This window comes from Mus pahari, chromosome 3 (genome assembly GCF_900095145.1).
Source record: "Mus pahari chromosome 3, PAHARI_EIJ_v1.1, whole genome shotgun sequence".
Classification (NCBI taxonomy): domain Eukaryota; kingdom Metazoa; phylum Chordata; class Mammalia; order Rodentia; family Muridae; genus Mus; species Mus pahari.
Genome location: NC_034592.1, coordinates 35677446 through 35699360, shown reverse-complemented (window position 1 = coordinate 35699360; position 21915 = coordinate 35677446). Strand labels below are relative to the sequence as shown.

Genomic DNA, 21915 nt, shown 5'->3' with positions numbered 1-21915 from the left:
AGTTGGGATTTTGTTCTTGTGGCTGTCTTTAGGTTTGTTGAAGCATTACTTCCTCGCTCTTTCTAGGGTGTAGTTTCCATCTTTGTGTTGGTGTTTTCCCTTTATTATCTCCTTTGAAGGGCTGGATTCATGGAAAGATATTGTGTGAATTTGGTTTTGTCATGGAGTACTGTGGTTTCTCCATCTATGGTAATTGAGAGTTTTGCTGGGTATAGTATCCTGGGCTGGCATTTGTGTTTTCTTAGTGTCTGTATAACACTGTCCAGGATCATCTGGCTTTCATTGTCCCTGGTGAGAAGTCTGGAGTAATTCTAATAGGCCTGCCTTTATATGTTACTTGACCTTTCCCCTTACTGCTTTTAATATTCTTTCTTTATTTAGTGCATTTGTTGTTCTGATTATTATGTGTCAGGAGTAATTTCTTTTCTGGTTCAGTCTATTTGGAATTCTGTAAGCTTCATGTATGTTTATGGGTATCTCTTTCTTTAGGTATGGGAATTTTCTTCTATAATTTTGTTGAAGATATTTGCTGGCCCTTTAAGTTGAAAATCTTCATTCTCATCCACTCCTATTATCCGTACGTTTGGTGTTCTCATTGACTCCAGCATTTATTTAGTAATTTTAATAACTATGTAAAATGATCTAATCTATATCTGTCCTCCCTATAAAATGTTGAGGCAAAACAGTAATAATTTCATCTCATGGTTATGTTTTTCAGTTAATTTTAAGGTGAGAAATTCTCGGTTTATTTTCATTTAGTTTCACCTTAAAAATAGACAATAATTGGATGGAGAAATGGCTCAGCCTTTAAGAGTACTTGTTCTCATTGGAAAGGATGAGAATTCAGTCCTTCCACTCATAACAGCAGCTTGATACTATCTGTAGTTCAGCAAATAGAATTTTGCTCTATTATACATCATTTTTCTTGAGATTCTTAAAGAAAATCTTGAAGATATCTGAATTCTTGTTAATGGTAGTAAATCTCATTGCATTTTGTTACCTCAGATTTTTATTTGAATTTTTTTGTAGGCTGTGTAGAATTCCACACTGGTATGCTTAATGTCTCTCTGTTCAGGAGCGTAGGCTGTTTGTATGTCCTTAGTGGGTTTGAGAATGTTACCACTGGATAATGGGGCCAGAATGTAATCACAATGTTACTGGTACCTAGAAAGGAATTATTTAGTTCAGTAGTTATCAACTTGTGGGTTGCAATCCATATAGGGGTTGAACTACACTTCCACAGAGATCAAAGGGGTAAGCTGAGACCATCCTTCATATCAGATATTTGTATAATAATTTATAACAGTAGCAAAATTGCAGTTAGGAAATGGCAATGAAAATCCTGTCTGGGAGTCATCACAACAGCATTAGAATGGTCGCAGCATTAGAAAGGTTGAGAACACTGATTTCAGTTCCCCTCAAATTAAATGCTTACTTGTAGATTATACATGTTACTAGTTACAAGCTATAGTTAACTTATTCTCTAACAGCATTTTTTAAAATTAATTTATGTGTTACACTCCATATTCCATTCCCCGCTTTCCCTATCCACCCTCCGAATGCTTCACATCCCACATTTCCTCCCCTAATTCCCATCTCCACGTGGATGTCCCCAACCCACCTGACTTCTAAAAACCTGGGGCCTCCAGTCTCTTGAGGGTTAAGTGTATCATCTCTGAATGAACACAGACCTGGAAGTCCTCTACTGTATGTGTGTTGGGGGCCTCATATCAGCTGGTGTATGCTGCCTGTTTGGTGGTTCGGTGTTTGAGAGATCTCAGGGGTCCAGAGTAATTGAGAATGCTGGCCCTTCTACAAGGTTGCCCTCCTGCTCTGCTTCTTTCAGCCTTTCCCTGATTCAGTCATAGGGATCAGCAGCTTTTGTCCATTGGTTGGGTGCAAATATCTGACTCTTTCAGGGCTGCTTGTTGAGTCTTCCAGAGTGCAGTCATGCTATATCTATTTTTCTGAGCACTCCATAGCCTGAGTAATAGTGTCAGGCCTTGGGACCTCCCCTTGAGCTGGATCCCACTTTTGGACCTTCTTTTCCTCAGGCTGCTCGCCATTTGCATCCCTGTAATTTTGTTGTTTTGTTTTGTCTGTTTGTTTGTTTCAAGACAGGGTTTCTCTGAATAGCCCTGGCTGTCCTAGAACTCACTTTGTAGACCAGGCTGGCCTCAAACTTAGAAATCCACCTGCCTCTGCCTCCCAAGTGCTGGGATTAAAGGCATGTGCCACCACCACCCGGTCCTGTAATTCTTTCAGACAAGAACAATTATGGCTCAGAGATGTAACTGGAATGGCAACCCCACCCCTCACTTGATGTCCTGTCTTCCTGCTGGAGGTGGGCTCTATATGTTCCCTCTCCCTACTGTTGGGCATTTTATCTAAGGTCCCTCCTTTTGATTCCTGAGAGTCTCTCACCTCCCAGGTCTCTGGTGCATTCTGGGTATCCCTCCAACCTCCTATTTCCTGAGGTTTGCCTGTTTCCTTTCTTTCTGCTGGCCCACACAGCTTCAGTTGTTTTCCCTCACCCAATACTAGATCAGGTTCCCCACTCCCTTCCCTTCCTTGTCCACTTTCCCTGCCAGGTCCCTCCCTCCCTTCCCACTTGTGATTGATTTCTTCTCTCTCCCAAGTGGAACTGAGGCATCCTCACTTGGGCACTTCAGCATGTTGACCTGTATGAGTTATGTGGACTGTATCTTGTCTATTGTGTACTACTTCTTTTTTTTTATTTATTTATGAATAATATCACTTATGCATGTCCTTTTGGATCTGAATTACCTCACTCAGGATGATATTTTCTAGTTCCATACATTTGCTTGCAAAATTCAGGATGTCCTTGTTCTTAATAGCTGACTAGTACTCCATTGTGTAAATGAACCACATTTTCTGTATCTATTCTTCCGTTGTGGAACATCAAGGTTGTTTCCAGCTTCTGGCTATCACAAATAAGGCCTGGTGGGGCATCTTTTGGGTATATTCCCAAGAGTGAAATAGCTGGATCTTCAGATAGATCTATTTCCAATTTTCTGAGGATCCTCTAGATTGATTTCCAGAGTAGTTGTACCAGTTTCCAATCCCACCAGCAATGGAGGAGTGTTTCTCTTTCTCTGTATCCTTTCTAACGTATGTTGCCACCTGAGGTTTTGATCATAGCCATTCTGATTGGTGTAAGGTGAACTCTCAGGGTCATTTGATTTGCATTTCTCTGATCACTAAGGACATTGAATGAAGGACATTCTTTAGGTGTTTCTCAGCCATTCAAGATTCCTCAGTTGTGAATTCTCGGTTTAATTCTATACCCCGTTTTTTTGATTGGGTTGTTTGGTTTTTTGGTGATTAACTTGGGTTCTTTATATAATTTGGATATTAGCCCTCTATCACTTGTGGGGTTAGTAAAGATTTTTTTTTTCCCAATCTTTAGCTTGCTGATTTTTCTTATTGACTATGTCCTTTGCCTTAAAGAAGCTTTCCAGTTTCATGAGATCCCATTTATCAATTCTTGATCTTAGAGCATGAACCATTGGAGTTCTGTTTAGGAAATTTCCCCCTGTGCCAATGAGTTCAAAGCTCTTTCCCACTTTCTCTTCTATTAGATTCAGTGTCTCTGGTTTTATGTTGAGGTGCTTGATCCACTTAGACTTGAGCTTTGTACAAGGTCACAAATATTTTCATTTTTCTACATACAGACAGCCAGTTAGACCAGCCATTTATTGAAGATGCTTTCTGTTTTCCACTGTATATTTTTGGCGCCTTTGTCAAAGATCAAGTGATCGCAAGTGTGTGCTTTCATTTCTGGGTCAATTCTATTCCATTGATCAACCTGTCTGACTTTGCACCAATACCATGCAGTTTTTTTTTTTTTTTAAAGATTTATTTTATTTATATGAGTACACTGTAGCTGTCTTCAGACACACCAGAAGAGGGCATCAGATCTCATTACGAGTGGTTGTGTGCCACCATGTGGTTGCTGGGGATTGAACTCGGGACCTCTGGAAGAGCAGTCAGTGCTCTAACCCGCTGAGCCATCTCTCCAGCCCTACCATGCAGTTTTTATGACGATTGATCTGTAGTGAAGCTTGAGGTCAGGGATGGTGATTCCCCCAGCTGTTCTTTTATTGTTAAGAATTATTTTTTGCTATTCTGGGTTATTTGCATTTTCAGATGAATTTAAGAATTGCTCTTTCCATATCTTTGAAGAATTGTGTTGGGATTTTGAAGGGGAATGTTTTGAATCTGTAGATTTCCTTTGGTAGGATGGCCATTTTTACTATGTTAATTCTGCCAATCCATGAGCATGGGAGATCTCTCCATTTTCTGAGATTTTCTTCGATTTCTTTCTTGAGAGACTTGAAGTTATTGTCATACAGGTCTTTCACTTCTTTGGTTAGAGTTACCCCAAGATATTTTATATTTTTTCTGACTATTGTGAAGGGAGGTGCTTTTCTGATTTCTTTCTCAGTCTGTTTATCCTTTGTATGAAGGAAAGCCACTGATTTATTTGAGTTAATTTTATATCTGATTACTTTGCTAAAGTTTTTTATCAACTGGAGAAGTTCTCTGGTGGAATTTTTGGGATCGCTTATGTATACTATCATATCATCTGCAAATAGTGATACATTTATTTCTTCTTTACCAATTTGTATCCCCTTGATCTCTTTTTGTTGTCTTATTGTTCTAGCTAGCAGTTCGAGTACTATATTGAATAGATATAAGGAGAGTGGGTATCCTTGTCTTGTCCCCAATTTCAGTGGGATTGCTTCACCTTTAAAGGTCTGGTGGAATTCTGCATTTAATTTGATATTGGTGGTTGGTTTGCAGTAAATTGCTTCTATTATGTTTAGGTATGGGCCTTCAATTCCTGATATCTCTTAATACTTTTTAAGAGGAAGGGGTATTGTATTTTGTCAAATGCCTTTTCTGCATCTAAGGTGATGATCATGTGATTTTTTTTCTTTGACTTTTTAAATATAGGTTATTACGTTAATATATTTTCATATATTGATCCAGCCTTGCATCTCAGGGATGAAGCCTACTCTATCGTGGTGAATGATGGTTTTAATGTGTTCTTGGATTCAATTTGCAAGAATTTTATTGAGTTTGTTTGTATCGATATTCATAAGCAGGAGCAGTCTGAAGTTCTCTTTTTTGGTTGGCTCCTTGTGTGGTTTAGGTATCAGAATAATTGTTTCTTCATAAAACAAAGTTAGGCAGTGTTCCTTCTGTTTCTATTTTATGGAATAGTTTGAGGATAATTGGTAGCAGGTCTTTGAAGGTCAGGTAGAATTCTGCACTAAATATATCTGACTCTGGGCTTTTTTTTGGTTGGGAGGTTTTTAATGACTTCTTCTATCTCCTTGTGTGATATGGACCTTTTAGATAGTTAACCAGCTCTTGATTTAACTTTGGTATGTGGCAACTATTTAGAAAACTATCCATTTCATCTACATTTTCCAGTTTGGATGAGTATAGACTTTTATAGTAGGATCTAATGATTTTTCTTTTTTAATTTCCTCCGTTTCTGTTGTTATGTCTCCCTTTTCATGTCTTATTTTATTTATTTGAATTCTGCCTCTTGACACTTTAGTTAGTTTGGCTAGGGGTTTATCTATCTTGTTGATTCTCTCAAAGAATCAGCTTTTGTTTTTGTTGGTTCTTTGTATTGTTCTCTTTGTTTCTATTTGTTTTATTTCAGGCCCTGAGTTTGACTATTTCCTGCTGTCTACTCCTCTTGGTTGAGTTTGCTTCTTTTTGTTCTAGAGCTCTTAGGTGTGCTGCTAAGTTGTTAGTGTAAGATCTCTCCAGTTTTTTTACCAGGGCACTTAGTGCTATGAACTTTCCTCTTAGCACTGCTTTCATTGTGGCCCATAAGTTTGGGTATGATGTGTCAATATTTTCATTAAATTCCAGGCAGACTTTAATTTCTTTTTCTTCCCTGACCATGTTGTCATTGAGTAGAGAAATGTTCAGTTTCTACATAAATGTAAGCTTTCTTTTTGCTGTTATTGAAGACCAGCCTTAAGTCTTGGTGATCTGATAGGATGCATGGATTTATTTCAATCTTGTAACCATCCATGGTTGTTTGTGATCAATTATATGGTCGATATTAGAGAAGGTACCATAAGGTGCTGAGAAAAAGGTGTATTCTTTTGTTTTAGGGTGAAATGTTCTGTAGATATCTGTTAAATCTATTTGGTTCATAGCCTCTCTTAGTTTCACTGTGTTTCTGTTTAGTTTCTGTTTCACTTAACTGTCCATTGGTGAGAGTGGAGTGTTGAAGTCTCTCACAATTATTGTATGGGGTTCAATGTGTGTTTTGAGCTTCAGTAAAGCTTCTTTTATGAATTTGGGTGCTCTTGCATTTGGGGTATAGATGTTCAGAATTGAGACTTTCTCTTGGTGGATTATCCCCTTGATAAATATGAAGTACCCTTCTTCATCACACTTGATAACTTTTGGTTGAAAGTCTATTTTATTGGATATTAGGATGGCAACTCCATTTGCTTGGAGGACCTTTTTTCCTCCTTTTATTCTGAGATAGGGCCTGTCTTTGTTATTGAGGCTGTTAGCATACATCTCTTTATAGGTGAGTTGAGTCCATTAATATTCAGAGATATTAAAGAGGGATGACTGTTGTTGGTTCCTGATATGTTTAGTTTTGTAGGTGGCTTTATGTGCTTGTGACTGCTTGCTTTTGACTTTGTTGTGAGATGCTTAATAACTTGTCCTTTCTTTGGTGTTGGAGTTTTCCTTCCAGGATCCTTTGTAAGGCTGGATTGATAGAGAGTTTTGCTGGGTATAGTAGCCTAAGCTGGCATTTGCGTTCTCTTAGAGTCTGCATGACCTCTGACTAGGCTCTTCTGGCTTTCATAGTCTCTGTTGAGAAGTCTGGTGTAATTCTGATAGATCTACCTTTGTATGTGACTTGGCCTTTTTCCCTTGCAGCTTTTAATATTCTTTCTTTGCTCTGTGCATTTCTTGTTTTTTATAATTATGTGATAAGATTTTCTTATCTGATCCCACTTACTTGGTGTTCTATAGGCTTCTTGTACCTTTATTGCCTTCTCTTTCTTTAGGTTGGGGACGTTTTCTTCTATAATTTGTTGAAGACATTTTCATGTCCTTTGAGCAGGGAATCTTTGTTCTCCTCTATTCCAATTATTCTTAGATTGAGTTTATTGTTCCCTGAATTTCCTAAATGCTTTGGGTTAGGAGTTTTTTATGTTTAGAATTTTCTTTGACAGTTCTGTCCATCTCTTTTACTGTATCTTCTACACCTGAGATTTCTTCTATCTCTTGTGTTCTGTTGGTAATACTTAAATTTGTAATTCCTGACCTCTTTTCTAGATTTTCCATTTCCAGGTTTGCCTCCATTTGTGTTTTCTTAATGTTTCTACTTCCACCTTTAGGACTTGTGTATCACTTCATTCAATTCCTTTACCTGTTTACCTGTGGTTTTCTGTGTTTCTTTTAGTGAGTTATTGATACTCCTTAAAGGACTCTATTATTTTCATAAGATAGGATTTTAGGACAGATTCCTGATTTTTAGTGCGTTGGAGTATTCAGGGCTTGCTGTGATTGGAGAACTGGGTTCTGATGATGCCCAATATTTTGGCTTCTGTTGTTTGTGGTCTTGCATTTGCCTTTTGCTTTCTGGATATCCCTGGTGTTTGTTGGTCTGAGTGACTCTTTCGTCCCTGGGTTGCTTCAGGTCTCATGTAGGCCTGCTGCCCTGGCTGTATCAGACCACCTATGGGGCCTTCCAAACTGGGGGCTTGTCACATGGGGCAGAGAAGCTGCTGATCTGTTGCTCTGGCTGCAGTTGATCTCCTAGGAGGCCTTCAGTCCACGGCTCTGAGTGAAGCAGATCCTCTAGGATGGATCAGGATATGGAAACTTTACAGGAGCAGACCAACTAGGGGTCTGCCCCAGAAGCATGGACCTGGTGGAAGGGGGTAGAAGGGATGGAAAGGGAGAGCAGGGGTTTGGTGGGTGATGGGTCCTGAGTCCACCAGGCTCCCAAGAGAGTGGAGTGGGGGATGGAGGTTCTTACCAGCTCTCTGAGTGCAGGAGGTTCTCTAGGATGGATCAGGATATGGAGTCTACACGGGAGCAGACCAACTAGGGTTAAGGGTCTGCCCCAGCAGCAAGGACCAGAAGGGACTAACAGCAATTTTTTAACATGCATCTTATATGAATTTCACTTTTTGTTTTCAAGGATATTTTGGAACTCTTAGAAAAGAGAGTGAAGTCACGATTTTCTCACCGGCAGATACATTTAATGAATTCATTTGATTTTCCACAATATTTGAAAATATTTAAAGAACAATTATCTCTACCTGCAGAATTCCCAGATAAGGTTTTTGCCGAGAGATGGAATGAGAATGTTCACGTAAGTTGAAGACAGTAATCACAAAGCAGATCTTTACATGTTACTGAGTGAACACAAATTATAAACTTTCCTTATTTAAAAGCAATAGAATATCTTGTCTCCTAAAATCTCTTCCAAAGAACTTCATGTGTCAGTAGTTGAAGTTTTTATCCATATCTGGTTTACATTTTAGGTAAATTTTTAATGAATTTGCATAGTTTAAATTAATTTTATAAATTTAGAAAGAAACTGCATTAATATTTCATATTTATTTCTATATATGTTTTTATTTTATTTCCAGTTCTTATAAATGACTTGAGCTTTTGTTTATTAGCTGATATTGACTATCAGCATTAGTTTCTTAAGAGACTGTCCAGGCTGTAATGCCTCTCTTATGTATACCAGGCAACCAGGCAACCAGACCTTACTTGGCAAACTTCATTTTGTTTTACTCAGGTTCAGTGCTTATATATAATTTCTTTTTATTTTTAACTTTGTTCTGATTCATAATTCCCCACCTATAATTATCATTGCTGTAAAAAAATGTGTAGGAAAATTTATTTAAGGTAAGAAGATTTTATTTTGAGACTATATAGTTGAGTTTGAGGATATAGAGGTGGAAAAGTCATAAAGGCTAAGAGCTTTCAGCAGCTGGTCAACAGCATCTGCAATTAGGAAACAGTGGTGAATGTTCCTATTTAGCTCTTTTACCTTTTCACCCGGAATCTCAGTCCATGTAGTGCTACCCACAGTCGAGAATGTTAGTCGAGAATATTAGTCATTGTTATATTGATGTGAAGAGATACCTTGACCAAAGGCAACGTGTTAAAGGAAAGTATGTAATTGGAGGCTATATTAGTATTTCAGAGGCTTATTCTATTATTACAGCAGGGAGCATGGACACAGGCATGCATGGTGCATGGAGAAGTTGCTGTGAGCTACATCCTCATCCACAAGCAGAGGCAGGGAGAGAAACTGAGCCTGTCAGGGGCTTATGAAAACTCAAACCCCACCCCCAATGACACACTTCCTTCAACAAGGCCACATCTCCTAATCCTTTCAAACTGTTCTGTTTCTTGGTGTTTAAACAATCAGATATGTGATCCTATAAGAAACATTCTTATTCAGATCAACACAAATGCCCCACCTCATTAAACTAATCTAGATAATCTTTTACAGGAATGTGCCAAAGGCTATCCTAATCTAGATAATTTCTCAACAAGTCAACAGTCAATATTATCCCACAACTATTATATGTTTATATTAAGGTCTATAATCTTAATTTTAAGAGTAATTAGTTTGGGTCTTCCCTTCCATCAGACTAATCTTTAATAGGACTAAGGAGATTGTAAAACTGTCATGTTTTTGAGATATCAGAATGCAGTTGTTCCTTTGCATTTAAATATCTGTTTCCTGTTGATATTATTATTTCCATGCCTATTTTCTCTGTTTTCCTATGGTGACTTTACAGCCAAGGCCATCATCCACCTATGTTATATTGTGAATGTCTATAACTATATATGTATTTTTTTTAAACCCATGGGCCCTACATCGTGAAGTGCAACCATAAATGAAAATTAAAGAGAATAAAATAGTGACAATTATATTGTATATATATGGGTTTTTATTTGTTATTCCCTTAATAATTAAGTATAATAATGACCTAGATTTGTTGCTTTAATTAAACACTATGATCAAAACCAACTTGAGATGAGTTTATATGGCTTACAGGTTAGAGTCCATCATTGGGAAGCCAGGACAGGTACCTGAAGGCAGGAAGTGAAGCAAAAGCCAGGCAAAAGCTTATTACTAGCTTTTTCAGTTTATTATACAACCCAGGATTACCTGCTCAGACATGGTTCAACCCACAGTGGGCTAGGCCCCTCCACTTCAATAATTAATCAAGAAAATGCACACACAGACATGCTCATAGATGGATTTGATTTCACATAGTTATTAGTTGAGAGCCTGTTTTTCCCACATGGCTTTAGTTTGTGTCTAATTGGCAAAATTACTAACCTACACAAAAAAGCTATTTACATACATTTACTTTGTGTTAGGTAATATAGCATATGTAATCCAAAGATATATAGAAATGTGCATTATTATTACATGCAAAATACTATACCCAAATTATCCTACCTTCTCATATCAGAGAACAGCATTTCTCCTTGACTCAATTCTCCTATAGACACAGTAGTGAATAGAAATAAAGAATGATGGAGGTTTCTGTTTAAGTACTGGTGAGTCTTTAGATGAATTAAAAAGTATATACTATTTGATGATAGGGGGACTCAGTTCTAGTTTTGTTACCAGTTAAAGATGTCTGTCTGATTGGTCTTAGGCTCTCAAAGTAAAGAGTTCAAACAAGACACATACAGCTTAAGTACACATTTATTTAGCAAAGTAGTCCAGTCCATAGAGAGACTGGGAAGAAGAATGAGGTAGCAACTCATTTAGTCCTTTCTGGTTTTGTGACGTTTATGGATGACATGATCATGAGGTAGCATTACCGTCTTCTTCCTGGAAAATCACGGTGAACCAAGTCTCTCTTTAGGTTCTTTATTTCCTGTGCGCCTTTTGAAACACCCAGATGTCAAGTTTTTTGAGGATACAAGTCCTTCATTAGTATGTAAAAGTTCCCTGGGACCTTAGTTTCTGATATGGTGGTAAGCACTACCTTTAAGAAAAGCATTTGTCCTTTGGGAAACACGCTTTTCAAGACACAGATGCAGTTTTCTTGGTTCCTTCATGCCTAACTGCATGTGATCAGGTACTAAGCTACTTAGGTACAGCTGCAGTTTTCCTTGTTACCTCAGGTGTGATTCGCTGAATACCTGCTTTCAGTTTTCTTGTTTTTCCAGAATTTATAGCCCCCAAACTTTAATGCTACATGGTAGGTGTTGATCTCTTTCATTGTGGCTTGTAGCTTTAGTGATCAAAGGAGAGCTAGCACTATTAGGGCTTACAACTCTCATTTTCTTAGACAGTCATCTTTTGTTGCTTTGCATAGGTGTGTTTATAAAATATACTTAGTAAGTTTGTCAGTAACATGGGCAGAGTCCTTGTCCCTTATTGGTTGAGTTTGTGGTGAAGGTGGTTTGGGGAGCTAGCCTCTATGCCAGTGCTGACATTGTAGTGGGCTTTTTGTTTTGTTTACTTGCTTGCTTAGGTGTTTAAGATAAACCTGTAGTTTCAACAAGCCCTTTAAAAGCAATAGAAAATGAATATTTAAGTAGGAAATATATCTGGTGAAAATGTTAAACTTCATTTCAAGAGACAAAAGTTTATTCCCTAAATTTAGATATTTTTGAGGTGAAAGAAGCACACCATGGAGTTATAGCTCCAGTAGGGATGAAAACATTTAACTTTCTGGGGCTTTTGACTTTTTGTCATTTTTTATGGAGGTTTATTCCGTTTTTATGTTCGTTGGGATTTTTAATGGTCTTTAATAATGTTTTTAAAATGCCATACAATGTCCTTCAGTTATATCGATTTTTTTGTTTTGTTTTTTAAACAACTTACCCTGTCCTATTAGTGCTACCCATATACTTGGTTGTGGGGCCATCTGCTGGAGACTGCCCAGCCTGTCAGGAACAACTGACTGTACCTCTCCTAGAACCTATCAAATGTCCTAGCCTCTCAGCCAATGCTTGGGGGCTCATGAACCCCTTCCCATATTGTACTAGAACAATGCTGTACCAGATACAAATTTAGAGGGCAGTTTGATACAGTGTCCATGTAGTAGAATAGTAGAGTAGAGCTCTCCAGCCATAGGTTTTGGGCGTTATTTACAGTTCTAGGCATGTTCCTCCTGTAGAGAGTCTTAAATCTAGTTCATATTTGCAGCCCAAATGCTCCGAGGGACATAGCTTGCCATGCTGATCATTATTTTTTTACTGGTTTTGCTCTGACTTGTAGCCAACAGAGGACTTTGAAAAATTATGCCAAGTGCCGTTGCATCTTTGCTTGCTTTGTTAAATTCACTCTTCTGTATTCCTTACCTTCCATTAAATCCCAATTCTCTAGAATTGTCTCTGTATCCATTGGCATCTTCTTAATGTACCTTGTTTAGTTTTACAAAGTACTTTGTATTATATCATTGATTATCTCTTCCCTCTTGAAGCTTCTACGCTTGTGTGATGGTTAATCTTCATGTCAGTGTGACTAGTTTAGATGGCCATGGAAACACGTTTCTGTATGCATCTATTTCCAGAAAAAACTTAACTACAGAGAGACCTATCCTGAATGTGGGTGTCACAGTTCCATGTGCTAGAGTTCCATACTGAATGGAAAGGAAAACATGAGCTAAGAAGTACCATTCATTTTTGCCTCCTTCCTGCTAAAGTGTATACACTGGCACATGCTTCCTCAAACTCCTGTGATGGTGCCTTCCCTTCCATGCTGGATTATACCCTTCAAAAGTAGGGCCAAAATAAACACTCCCTTAAGATGCTTTATTGAGGAATGTTTAATGTATACAGCTTATTTTCTAGATTGCTGTGGTATCTTGTACATTCTTACAGGCTTTAGTGTGTCATTTTTCATTGATCCTTTTTCTGTCTACCACTTTATAACTTCTTGACCACAGCTTACTATGCACAGGCACTCTGCCCACCCTCATAGTTCATCGTTTTCAGTTGTTGTTGTTGTTTTCCTTTTCAATGTAGGCTTCATCAGGCAAGTCTTCTGGGAATGTCTGAATTCTCTCCACAGTTGTAATTGGCTCTAGTTGGGCTTTCTTTTATCTTCCTGTCCAATACCTTTTTAGATGGCTGTGCGTAAGGTATATGATGACACCTTTTTGTTGTCACTGTGACATGATCTTTTTTCAGCTCATGTTCTTATAGCTCTTCATAATTTCCTCACTATATTCTTGTAACTCTACTGTTTTCTCAAATATTAGAACTCTTATTCTCTGTTGTGATTTGTGCTACATTCTGTTTATCCATCTCACTAGTTTGACTATTTAGTTTCCCCATTTTAGATTGGAAATTTGGGACTAAGCTATATTTTTGTTGATTTTGTTGTTTTTGTTTTTAGTGTCTCTCAGAAGATTCAACTGTGCTTGAAGTTCTACAGAAACATTTCAGTGTCAACAAAAACTTGCAGTCATTACATATGCTATTGGTTTGTATTTTAAAATACATTTACTTTTACCTGATCTATGAAAATAATTACTATACATATTATGTATAATTTTTATGTATAAGTACATAAGTATTATACATATTTTACATATAAAAACTATTCATATTAATGGACTATCTTATGTTTTGATACATTCATTCATAAATAATCTGTATTTTTAACATTTTGAAGTGCCTTCAAACTGTTTTCAATAATAGACTGCATTCCTACCAATAGTATATAAGGCAAGAGTACTGCTTATATCTTGATGTAAAACTTTTAAACTTATAGATGCATTTGAGGAGAAATGTCTTATTTACTACATTAATTATGCTGGTATTTAAAGATAATACACAGCTTACTGGTTGAGTTCTTGTTTGGTTATTTTCATTAATACTCTATAGTTCTCCAATAAAGATCCAGTACAGTATTTTAAGTGTATCATCCTTAAGCATCTCATTTTCCTTTAAAGCAGTTGTTTTATGATTAACATTTTTATTGTTACTACATAAAAATGTGATTGGGCTTTGTATGTTAATTTTATGTTCTTCATTCAGTTTTGCTGAACTCTCAGACTTGTAAAATTAGTTTCTTTAGGATTTTCTATGTGGACATACTCAGATTGTCTTCTAAGGTGTGTTTTCTTGGTCACTTAGCAGTCTTTTATTTTTCCCCTCCCCTCCTGTCCCCTCTTCTTTTCTTTTCTTTTCTTTTCTTTTCTTTTCTTTTCTTTTCTTTTCTTTTCTTTTTTTCTTTTCTTTGGTATTGCCATGAATTGTTGGCTCGGAGTAATGAGAGTAGACATTTTTCCTAGTTGCCAATTTTAAGAGGAAGATATTCACTGTTTTAGTATGGTATGAATTTTAGCTGTAAGGTTTTTTTATACATACTCATTTTCAACTTCTTTTTTATGCTTGATTTGTTCATTATGAACCTATCTTAGATTTCTTTGTTTTAGATCAGTGAATATGATTGTATGTTAAATAACATTGATTTTTCTTTTAATGTGATTTGTTTACATGGTTTTGTTTATTTTGTTTTGCTTTTATTTATCACCTGGTGAAGGGGCAAGTCATGTCCAGGTGTTTAAATAATGTCAGTATTAATCAAATACTTAGTTGTTGTGAATCATAATATATTTCATTCATTAATAATATTTAAAATTAGTGTATTTTCACAAAATTATGTCACATGCCTTTCAGGGAGACAGTATTTCTTGGTCCTTTTGTTTCTGGTCATTTTCAGTGATAGGAATAAATAATAGTGACCAATTGTTAAGGGTGCCACCTGCTTGGTATCCAGTTACTTTTCTATGTAATATCTAGATATTTTATAATAATCATTTCCCTTTATTCTTTGGTATTTCTTCTTAAAAAAAAATTTTGAACTCCTGAGTTAAACATTTCTTTCACAGCAGGTAAATGGCAAAGCTGGGTCTCCACTTTAGGTTGTTTTAATCTAATGGCATGCCTCATATGTTTCTACCATGGTATCTTTAGTGATTCTTATTCCCCACATCTGCTTTTACTAATGAATGCTGTCTAGCTCTCAGTAAACTTCCTATCTCGTTAGTTTAATTCCCTTCTACCAATCAAAACTATACTGTCATTTTTATAACTTGGCTATAGTGATGTTATGGATTAAGAATCTTCATGTATCCATCCACAAATACATAAAGATGCATAAAACAACTTACGATTGATATTTATTTTTTTACTGCAGTTTTTTTATCATTATAAAAATGGCATATGTTTATCAACAAGAAGTCAGGAAATGTGAGTAATTACAAAGGAGTATAATAGAAAATGAATGAACTAGAATTGAAATCTCAATGTGGATTAATTCTCATATTTTCATTTGAAGATAAGTTGTAAAACCAGATTGCATTGGTTATAGAATGCTTGAAAATTAAATTGTGTTATCTAGTAATACCTGCAATATAGAGTTTAAAGTTCATAAGAATATATTACTATAAAGATATTGACTGTTTTATGTGGCAAAAGGTGCAGTACACTCAAGGACAGTGTCCACAACTCTGTAACAGGTATATTTTAAAAATATAAAAGTGGGATATTATATATATTATTATGTTTGGTTGGTTTTTTTTTTTTTAATGTAAGAAATATCTTACAATAAATGGAAAAAATAAAAAACAAAAGAGCCACAAATGGTCTGAGTTTTAACTTGTAGAAGAGTGAACTTCAGGGATTTCCAAACTCTTGTCATTAACTGTAAAGTATCTGAAGTACACATTGAACCTGAAGCTGTATGCTTGCTACATCTATCTATATACATATTTCTACATACTGCACCTACAAATTCTAAATTCTTGTATTCCAAATGCAAATGGTTAATTGAGTCCTAGAAGGTGATGTTTGCCTAAGGAGAACTAAACGAAGAGGATAGTTATATCTAAGTTTATAATTGTTTTCAAAATTAGTAACTTCTAAACTGAACTTACCTTTACATATTTGTAAAAATCTGTATAAAACAAAGCTATTCTTCTAAGGTGTGTGATAATATTTGATTAGAATTCTTTCAGGTTTTTTTATTATTAGACTTTTTAAAAATGTTTTTTCTTTTGGAGAAATAAATGTGATTCCAATGCAAAGTAGTAGAGAGAACAGCATCTCTTCTACTACTAAATCGTTGCTGCATTTTCATGGAGCAGAGTTTAAGGTTATTTCTCTAGTTTCTATCTTACAAGAATAAACTATGACATTAAATAAGATTGTTCTAAAATAACTCCAGAATATTCAAATAAATATGTACTTTTTAAAATACACTTTTCTTTAGATGCTTGCTTTAAATCGAGTAACCGTATCACACCCATTTATGACTTCAGCAGATCTGATGGAGGCACAGCATATGTGTAGCTTGGATTCTAAGGCGAATGTTGTACATGGTGAGAAATTGCATTGTAAATCTTTCTTTTGATCTTTTGATTTTGAAAATTTAGATTTAAATGTTTTCTGAATTATGAGTATTGTGTTTTGTATACAGACTGCTTTTTATATACAACTTTTCATTGGTACTGTGTTAAGTATATTATCACTCTTTGTGTCCTGCATCCCATACCACATGGGAATTCCAGGTAGGACTATTGTTGATGTTCTCCTTGCTTAGTGCTATTATATTTGTTGATATTTGCTAATTTGCGTTCACTATCTCTTTTGAAATATAAGATATATTTTAGATCTATTTTCCAGAAATTCTCTGCATAAATGCCCCCAAAGACCTATCCTACTTGAAATTACATGATATTCACAGTATCTGCTGTTTGTTGTGGTATCAAATCTTTTATACTTATAGCACATTTCTTTAAGTTTACAAAAAAATCCTTATGTTGTAGATCATCCCACCCCCAGCAAATGACCTTATAGTCTAAAAAGTTAAATGACTGGTGTTTTTGTAGGTAATAGTTGTTGGAATGCCCTTAAAAACAGAGAAATGCTGACCTCTACCCTTTAAGACCTTGAGTTATTTTCTAGATAACAGTTTGCTTAGTGGCATGAACCCTTGGCTGAGACTCAAGAGTCCATCTCTCTTTAATTCTAGGTCTGTCAGTCTTGGAAATCTGTCTTATAATAGCAATGAAACATTTAAATGACATATATGAAGAGGAGCCCTTTAATTTTCAAATGGTATATAATGGTAAGATGAAGTTCATCATTTTCTTGTAGATTTCTTGCCTTTTCCTTATTTGAAAGTACTAATGTTCTCATTGCTTACTTTGCAGAATTTCAGAAATTCATTCAAAGAAAGGCCCATTCTGTTTATAACTTTGAGAAACCTGTGATCATGAAGGTATGGTTTGATTTGGTTGTATTTTTTATCAGATCCAGTGATTTGTTTGTTTTGTTTTGTTTTGTTTTTCACTTGCTTTAAAACTCTTTGAACCCTTAGGTATTTTATTATAGGAATTTTTTCTGCAAAATTTTCTAAAATGAACTACTTCAATAATTCTTTAGATAGCCTGTTTTATAGTTTGTGAAGATATATTGCCCTCTGCTGTCTGTTCTTAGCACTTGCCTACTGAAAAGGAACTAACCCTCTGCAATCCACAAGTTGACAGTTACAAGATGTTAAGTTTTATTTAGGGTAAGATATCAGTTTACAACTTCAAAATGATATCCTAAAATATATTCCTCCACCACAAAGAAAATGTAAATCACATTATATAGTTTTACATTTTCTAGTAGGCATAGGAAATAAAGGTCAAAAAATTCTAACAGTATAACCCAATTGATGAAAAGTATTTTCAAATTTATGATAAAAGTATTTCCTGAACTATTTTCTTTTGTGTCTTTAAAATTTGGTATATTTATAAAAAGTTACAGCAGATCCCAATTTAATAAATGTTCACTAGAAATTCTTTTAAGCTTATTTAATATATATAGCTAAAAAGACTGATTTACATTTTAAAATTATAACAACTATACTCATTTTTCTAAGCATTTTAAACTTACTTTTATTTAATGGAAATTAACTAAAATGTAAACACAGAGCCACACATTCCGAGGTCCTGTTTGTCCAGTGTTGGCACAGTGTGGTTCTGGGGACCATATGGAAGTAAATGCCTTCTTTTTTTTTTTTTTTTTTTCTTGTAAAGTAATACAAGCTTGGGCCATGAGTCTTCCTTGTACAACATAGCTAGAACTTCATTTTCTGTACAGTTGTTAAAAGAGAGCAGAGTCTTGCATTCAGGCCGAAGCCGTCATAGCATCCTTAGGGTAGATTCTTCTCATTGTTGCAGTTTTGGAAAGGGCATCTGCAAGTGTCTGGGAATAATTTGTAGATGCTCATTGGTACATTTTAAAATAGGGTATATTTTGAATCTTGGAAATATGTTTTCAGTTTTATTAAGCTACACTTGAAGAATTAATATTTTCTCATTATTCAAAATGAAGTTTTTTCTCCCAGTAAGAATTTTTATGAAACAGAATATGTTCCAGTGATACTTTTCACAGGGAACTGTAAGAATGCTCAAGAATCTACTTCAGTGTGTCACTACTTTAATATTTCATTAGAGTATAGATTTTTCCTTCTTGTCTTAGTAACATACTTAAACAGTTATTAAGTGATGTATAAGCTATAGAGTAAGAGGAACTAAACAGTGAAGAGCTCCATTAAGGTGACTAAGAAGACTGGAGGTTAAACAAACATGGTCCCCTGCCCCACCCCCGGTCTTTGCCATCTTAGGTGGTCCTTTGCTTGCAGGATGAGCCCAGTAGGCTTCTTGTACTCTAGGGTCTTTCTTACCTCGTTCTACAGCTGTTAACTAGGATCTTTTTAAAATTTTATTTAATTTTTTATTGGAAGTAGTTATTTTCATGCATATATCAGTCATTGATTCCCTTCTTTCAGATTCTTACCACCCCTCAACCCACACACACCCTCTCTTTTTTTCCTCTCACAAAAAGACAGGCAAATAGAAAAGAAAAGCAAGAATAAAACAGAATGAACAAGCTAACAACAGAGAGAGAAAGAAAGAGCAACAGGAGGAAGTATTCACAGAGACACAGAATAGAACCCGGGAATACAAAATTGGAAGCCATTATACAAAAGCCAGAGAAGAGAACAGTACGGGAGAAAATGCTGAAACTGACCCCTCCATACAACACCCCCCCCAAAAAAAATATTATGGGTTTATTTTGTATTGGCTATCTGCTACTGGGCATGGTCCCTATCCTTAAGTATAGTTTGTGTGCCCAGAGAGACTGGAGAACTATTTTCTCCTTTGTAAACAATTGTTAATTGTAGGTAGCTTCTTGGTAAGAGAAAAGGAATCTACTTTCCCATCTCAGCACTTGAGACCCCATCTGGTTTGGACAGTGGTCTTGCCTCCTTTTTCACAGAGTTTCCTTGATCTTTGAAGTGGAAGGCTCTGATGAAAAAACTTCCATTTAAGACTAAGTGTTCCAGGTCTCTCATTCTGCACATGTTCCAGTTGTCTCTATTAGTTCCCCTCTGCTTTACTGATAATATCTAAGTGGCACACTGTTCCCCTGGTATATAGCTGTACCATCTCATTCAAAAGTCTTATCAGATTAAGGTTTTAAGATCAAAGCAATAGACAAAGGACTGGAGCTACATAGCTCAGGTGGAATCCATGCTAAGCATGAGTAAGGTTTAGGTATAGTACTAATCACCCACCATTGGAAAAGTCCAAAAGGAATCTATGATATACAGTCTGCCTAGAAACAAAACCTCATGATTAAGGTTCAGGTAAAATTAATATTTGCCTGATTTACGTTGAGCATTATGGGGACATATAACTATCAAAACTCTTTCTCCAAATATACAGTTTTTATAGATTTGATTAAACTGTGTCTGAGGGTGGGGGTGGGGGAGCAAGGTAAGCACTTTATACTGCTGAGCTCAATTCCCATTCCTAAGGATGATTCTTAGCTCTGTTGGTGACCTTTCCATTCTATTCCCTTTTTCCCCCTGTCTGTCATGAACTAAGTTGGAGCTTATTAGGAAAAAGATTTTAGTCAGGCCTGCCCTGGTGACACACACCTTTAATCCCAGCACTCTTCAGAGGCAGAAGCAAGTGGATCTCTGAGTTGGAGGCCTTGTCTATAAAGCAAGATCCAGGACAGCCAGGACTACAAAAGGAAAGCCTGTCTTCAAAACCTTAATGAATGGGCGAATGAATAAAAGATTTTAACATAAATTCATGTGTGAATGGTATAGACAGTACTTAGGAAAAAGGCAGTTCTCTTCCATTTTTTTCACCTGTCACTGTTTCACAACTTACCAATACCAATAACTATCCTCTATTTAACACGTGTCCCCTTATGTCTAAACTTTGTCTTTTCTCTTGCAGGCATTTGAGCACTTACAACAATTGGAATTAATAAAACCTGTGGAAAGAACTTCAGTAAATTCTCAGAGAGAATACCAGCTAGTGAAACTACTTTTGGATAATACTCAAATTATGAATGCTCTACAGAAATACTCCAACTGCCCTACAGATGTTAGGCAGTGGGCAACATCCTCACTAAGCTGGCTCTGAAGATTTCAAGTACATTTCTGTGAAGACCTAAAAGTACTGCTCTTTAATAAGATATGCTACTACATTGCTTTGTTTATAAATATTGTTTATGGGAGATTTGCACTTAGTATCTTGGCTATGTTTTGAACAATGACCACACATGGACACAGTTTCATTAATTTAAATTGCACCACACTCATAAGAATAAAATGTGCTTATTTTACGCATGGTCCATAAAATGATTTGATACTCTTGTAAAGTGTATGTGGTCCATTAGAAAGGTAAATTCCAACAAAGCATTTAGTTTACAAATCATAATCCTAAGCAGTCAGGAGAGAAATACGAACACAAATTACATGAGGAATTAAATTAGGAGCCTGTGGATATTGGAGTTGGGTTGATTTTCCTGAATTGGTTCCTATAGGATCCTCCAATTTTGGATCTTCTACAGATTCCCCAGTGTTCTAGTTTTGTAAACTAGCCCATTTGGGCAAAGAGCTTGTGTGGAAAGAGTCCAAACAACTCATCATTTTCTTCTCTGCATATCTTACCACAATTGTAGGATATTTCTTTCATGAACATTCTTGGTATATGTTAGTTCAGAAGGGATCAAAATTGCCATCTAACAGGTACCTTAAAGAATTCCTGGGCATCTACTTTCACAACTAAAAAGTATTCCACAGTGTTAGCAGTTGGCTTCAAAAAAAGGAATTCTCTTAAAAACATAGTATGTTGGTCAGAGTCCGCCGCCTCCTACGTTCATATACATAAAATTAACAGGTTAAAATGGAATCTAATCTCAGAGGTCCTTTGTTCTAGAATATTTGATTGCATATTTAGTTATAGTAAGATTTTATAAAATACATAATCCTTTGTATGTGCAGTATATAAAGTATCTGCAGAATTAAATTGCTATTATTTACAGATCAGAAAACTTAACTCAAGTGTCAGGGTCCAGGATCACAGTATCAGATTGACTGATGTGACCTTGAATGCAGCTTGGTTTGACTGACATTAAAGCCAATGTTAAAAACTAAAGCATAGCAACACATTTTTTTTACTATTTTTACAGGATACTGTAAGTAGTAATTTGACTTTTAAGAAATCTTAAATTTTCTGTGCATTAATGTAGTACCTCATAATTAAACCTTTCTTCATACACAGCCTTTTCCTTTCACAGTAAAACATGCTTAGCTTTCTTTTCTCTTCTTTTTTTTTTCCTTTTCTTTTTTTTGGTTTTTTTCGAGATAGGGTTTCTCTGTGTAGCCCTGGCTGTCCTGGAACTCACTCTGTAGACCAGGCTGGCCTCGAACTCAGAAATTCGCCTGTCTCTGCCTCCCAAGTGCTGGGATTAAAGGCGTGTACCACCACCGCCCAGCTCATGCTTAGCTTTCTATGTCTTTTAATC

At 36.0% G+C, this 21915-nt stretch overlaps 1 protein-coding gene across 2 annotated transcripts in view; it reads left to right on the top strand.

Annotated features, from left to right (window-relative positions):
• Orc4 (origin recognition complex subunit 4) overlaps nt 1-20761 on the top strand; it is a 45086-nt gene extending 24325 nt beyond the window's left edge. For both annotated transcript variants that reach the window (XM_029536367.1, XM_021193626.2), the window contains exons 9-14: nt 8225-8398; nt 13421-13507; nt 16304-16412; nt 17066-17161; nt 17247-17314; nt 20340-20761. In XM_029536367.1, coding sequence (XP_029392227.1) covers nt 8225-8398; nt 13421-13507; nt 16304-16412; nt 17066-17161; nt 17247-17314; nt 20340-20528 — 723 coding nt within the window. In that variant the 3' untranslated portion in view covers nt 20529-20761. The remainder of the gene's footprint in view (nt 1-8224; nt 8399-13420; nt 13508-16303; nt 16413-17065; nt 17162-17246; nt 17315-20339) is intronic.
• Nucleotides 20762-21915: the final 1154 nt, after the last annotated feature.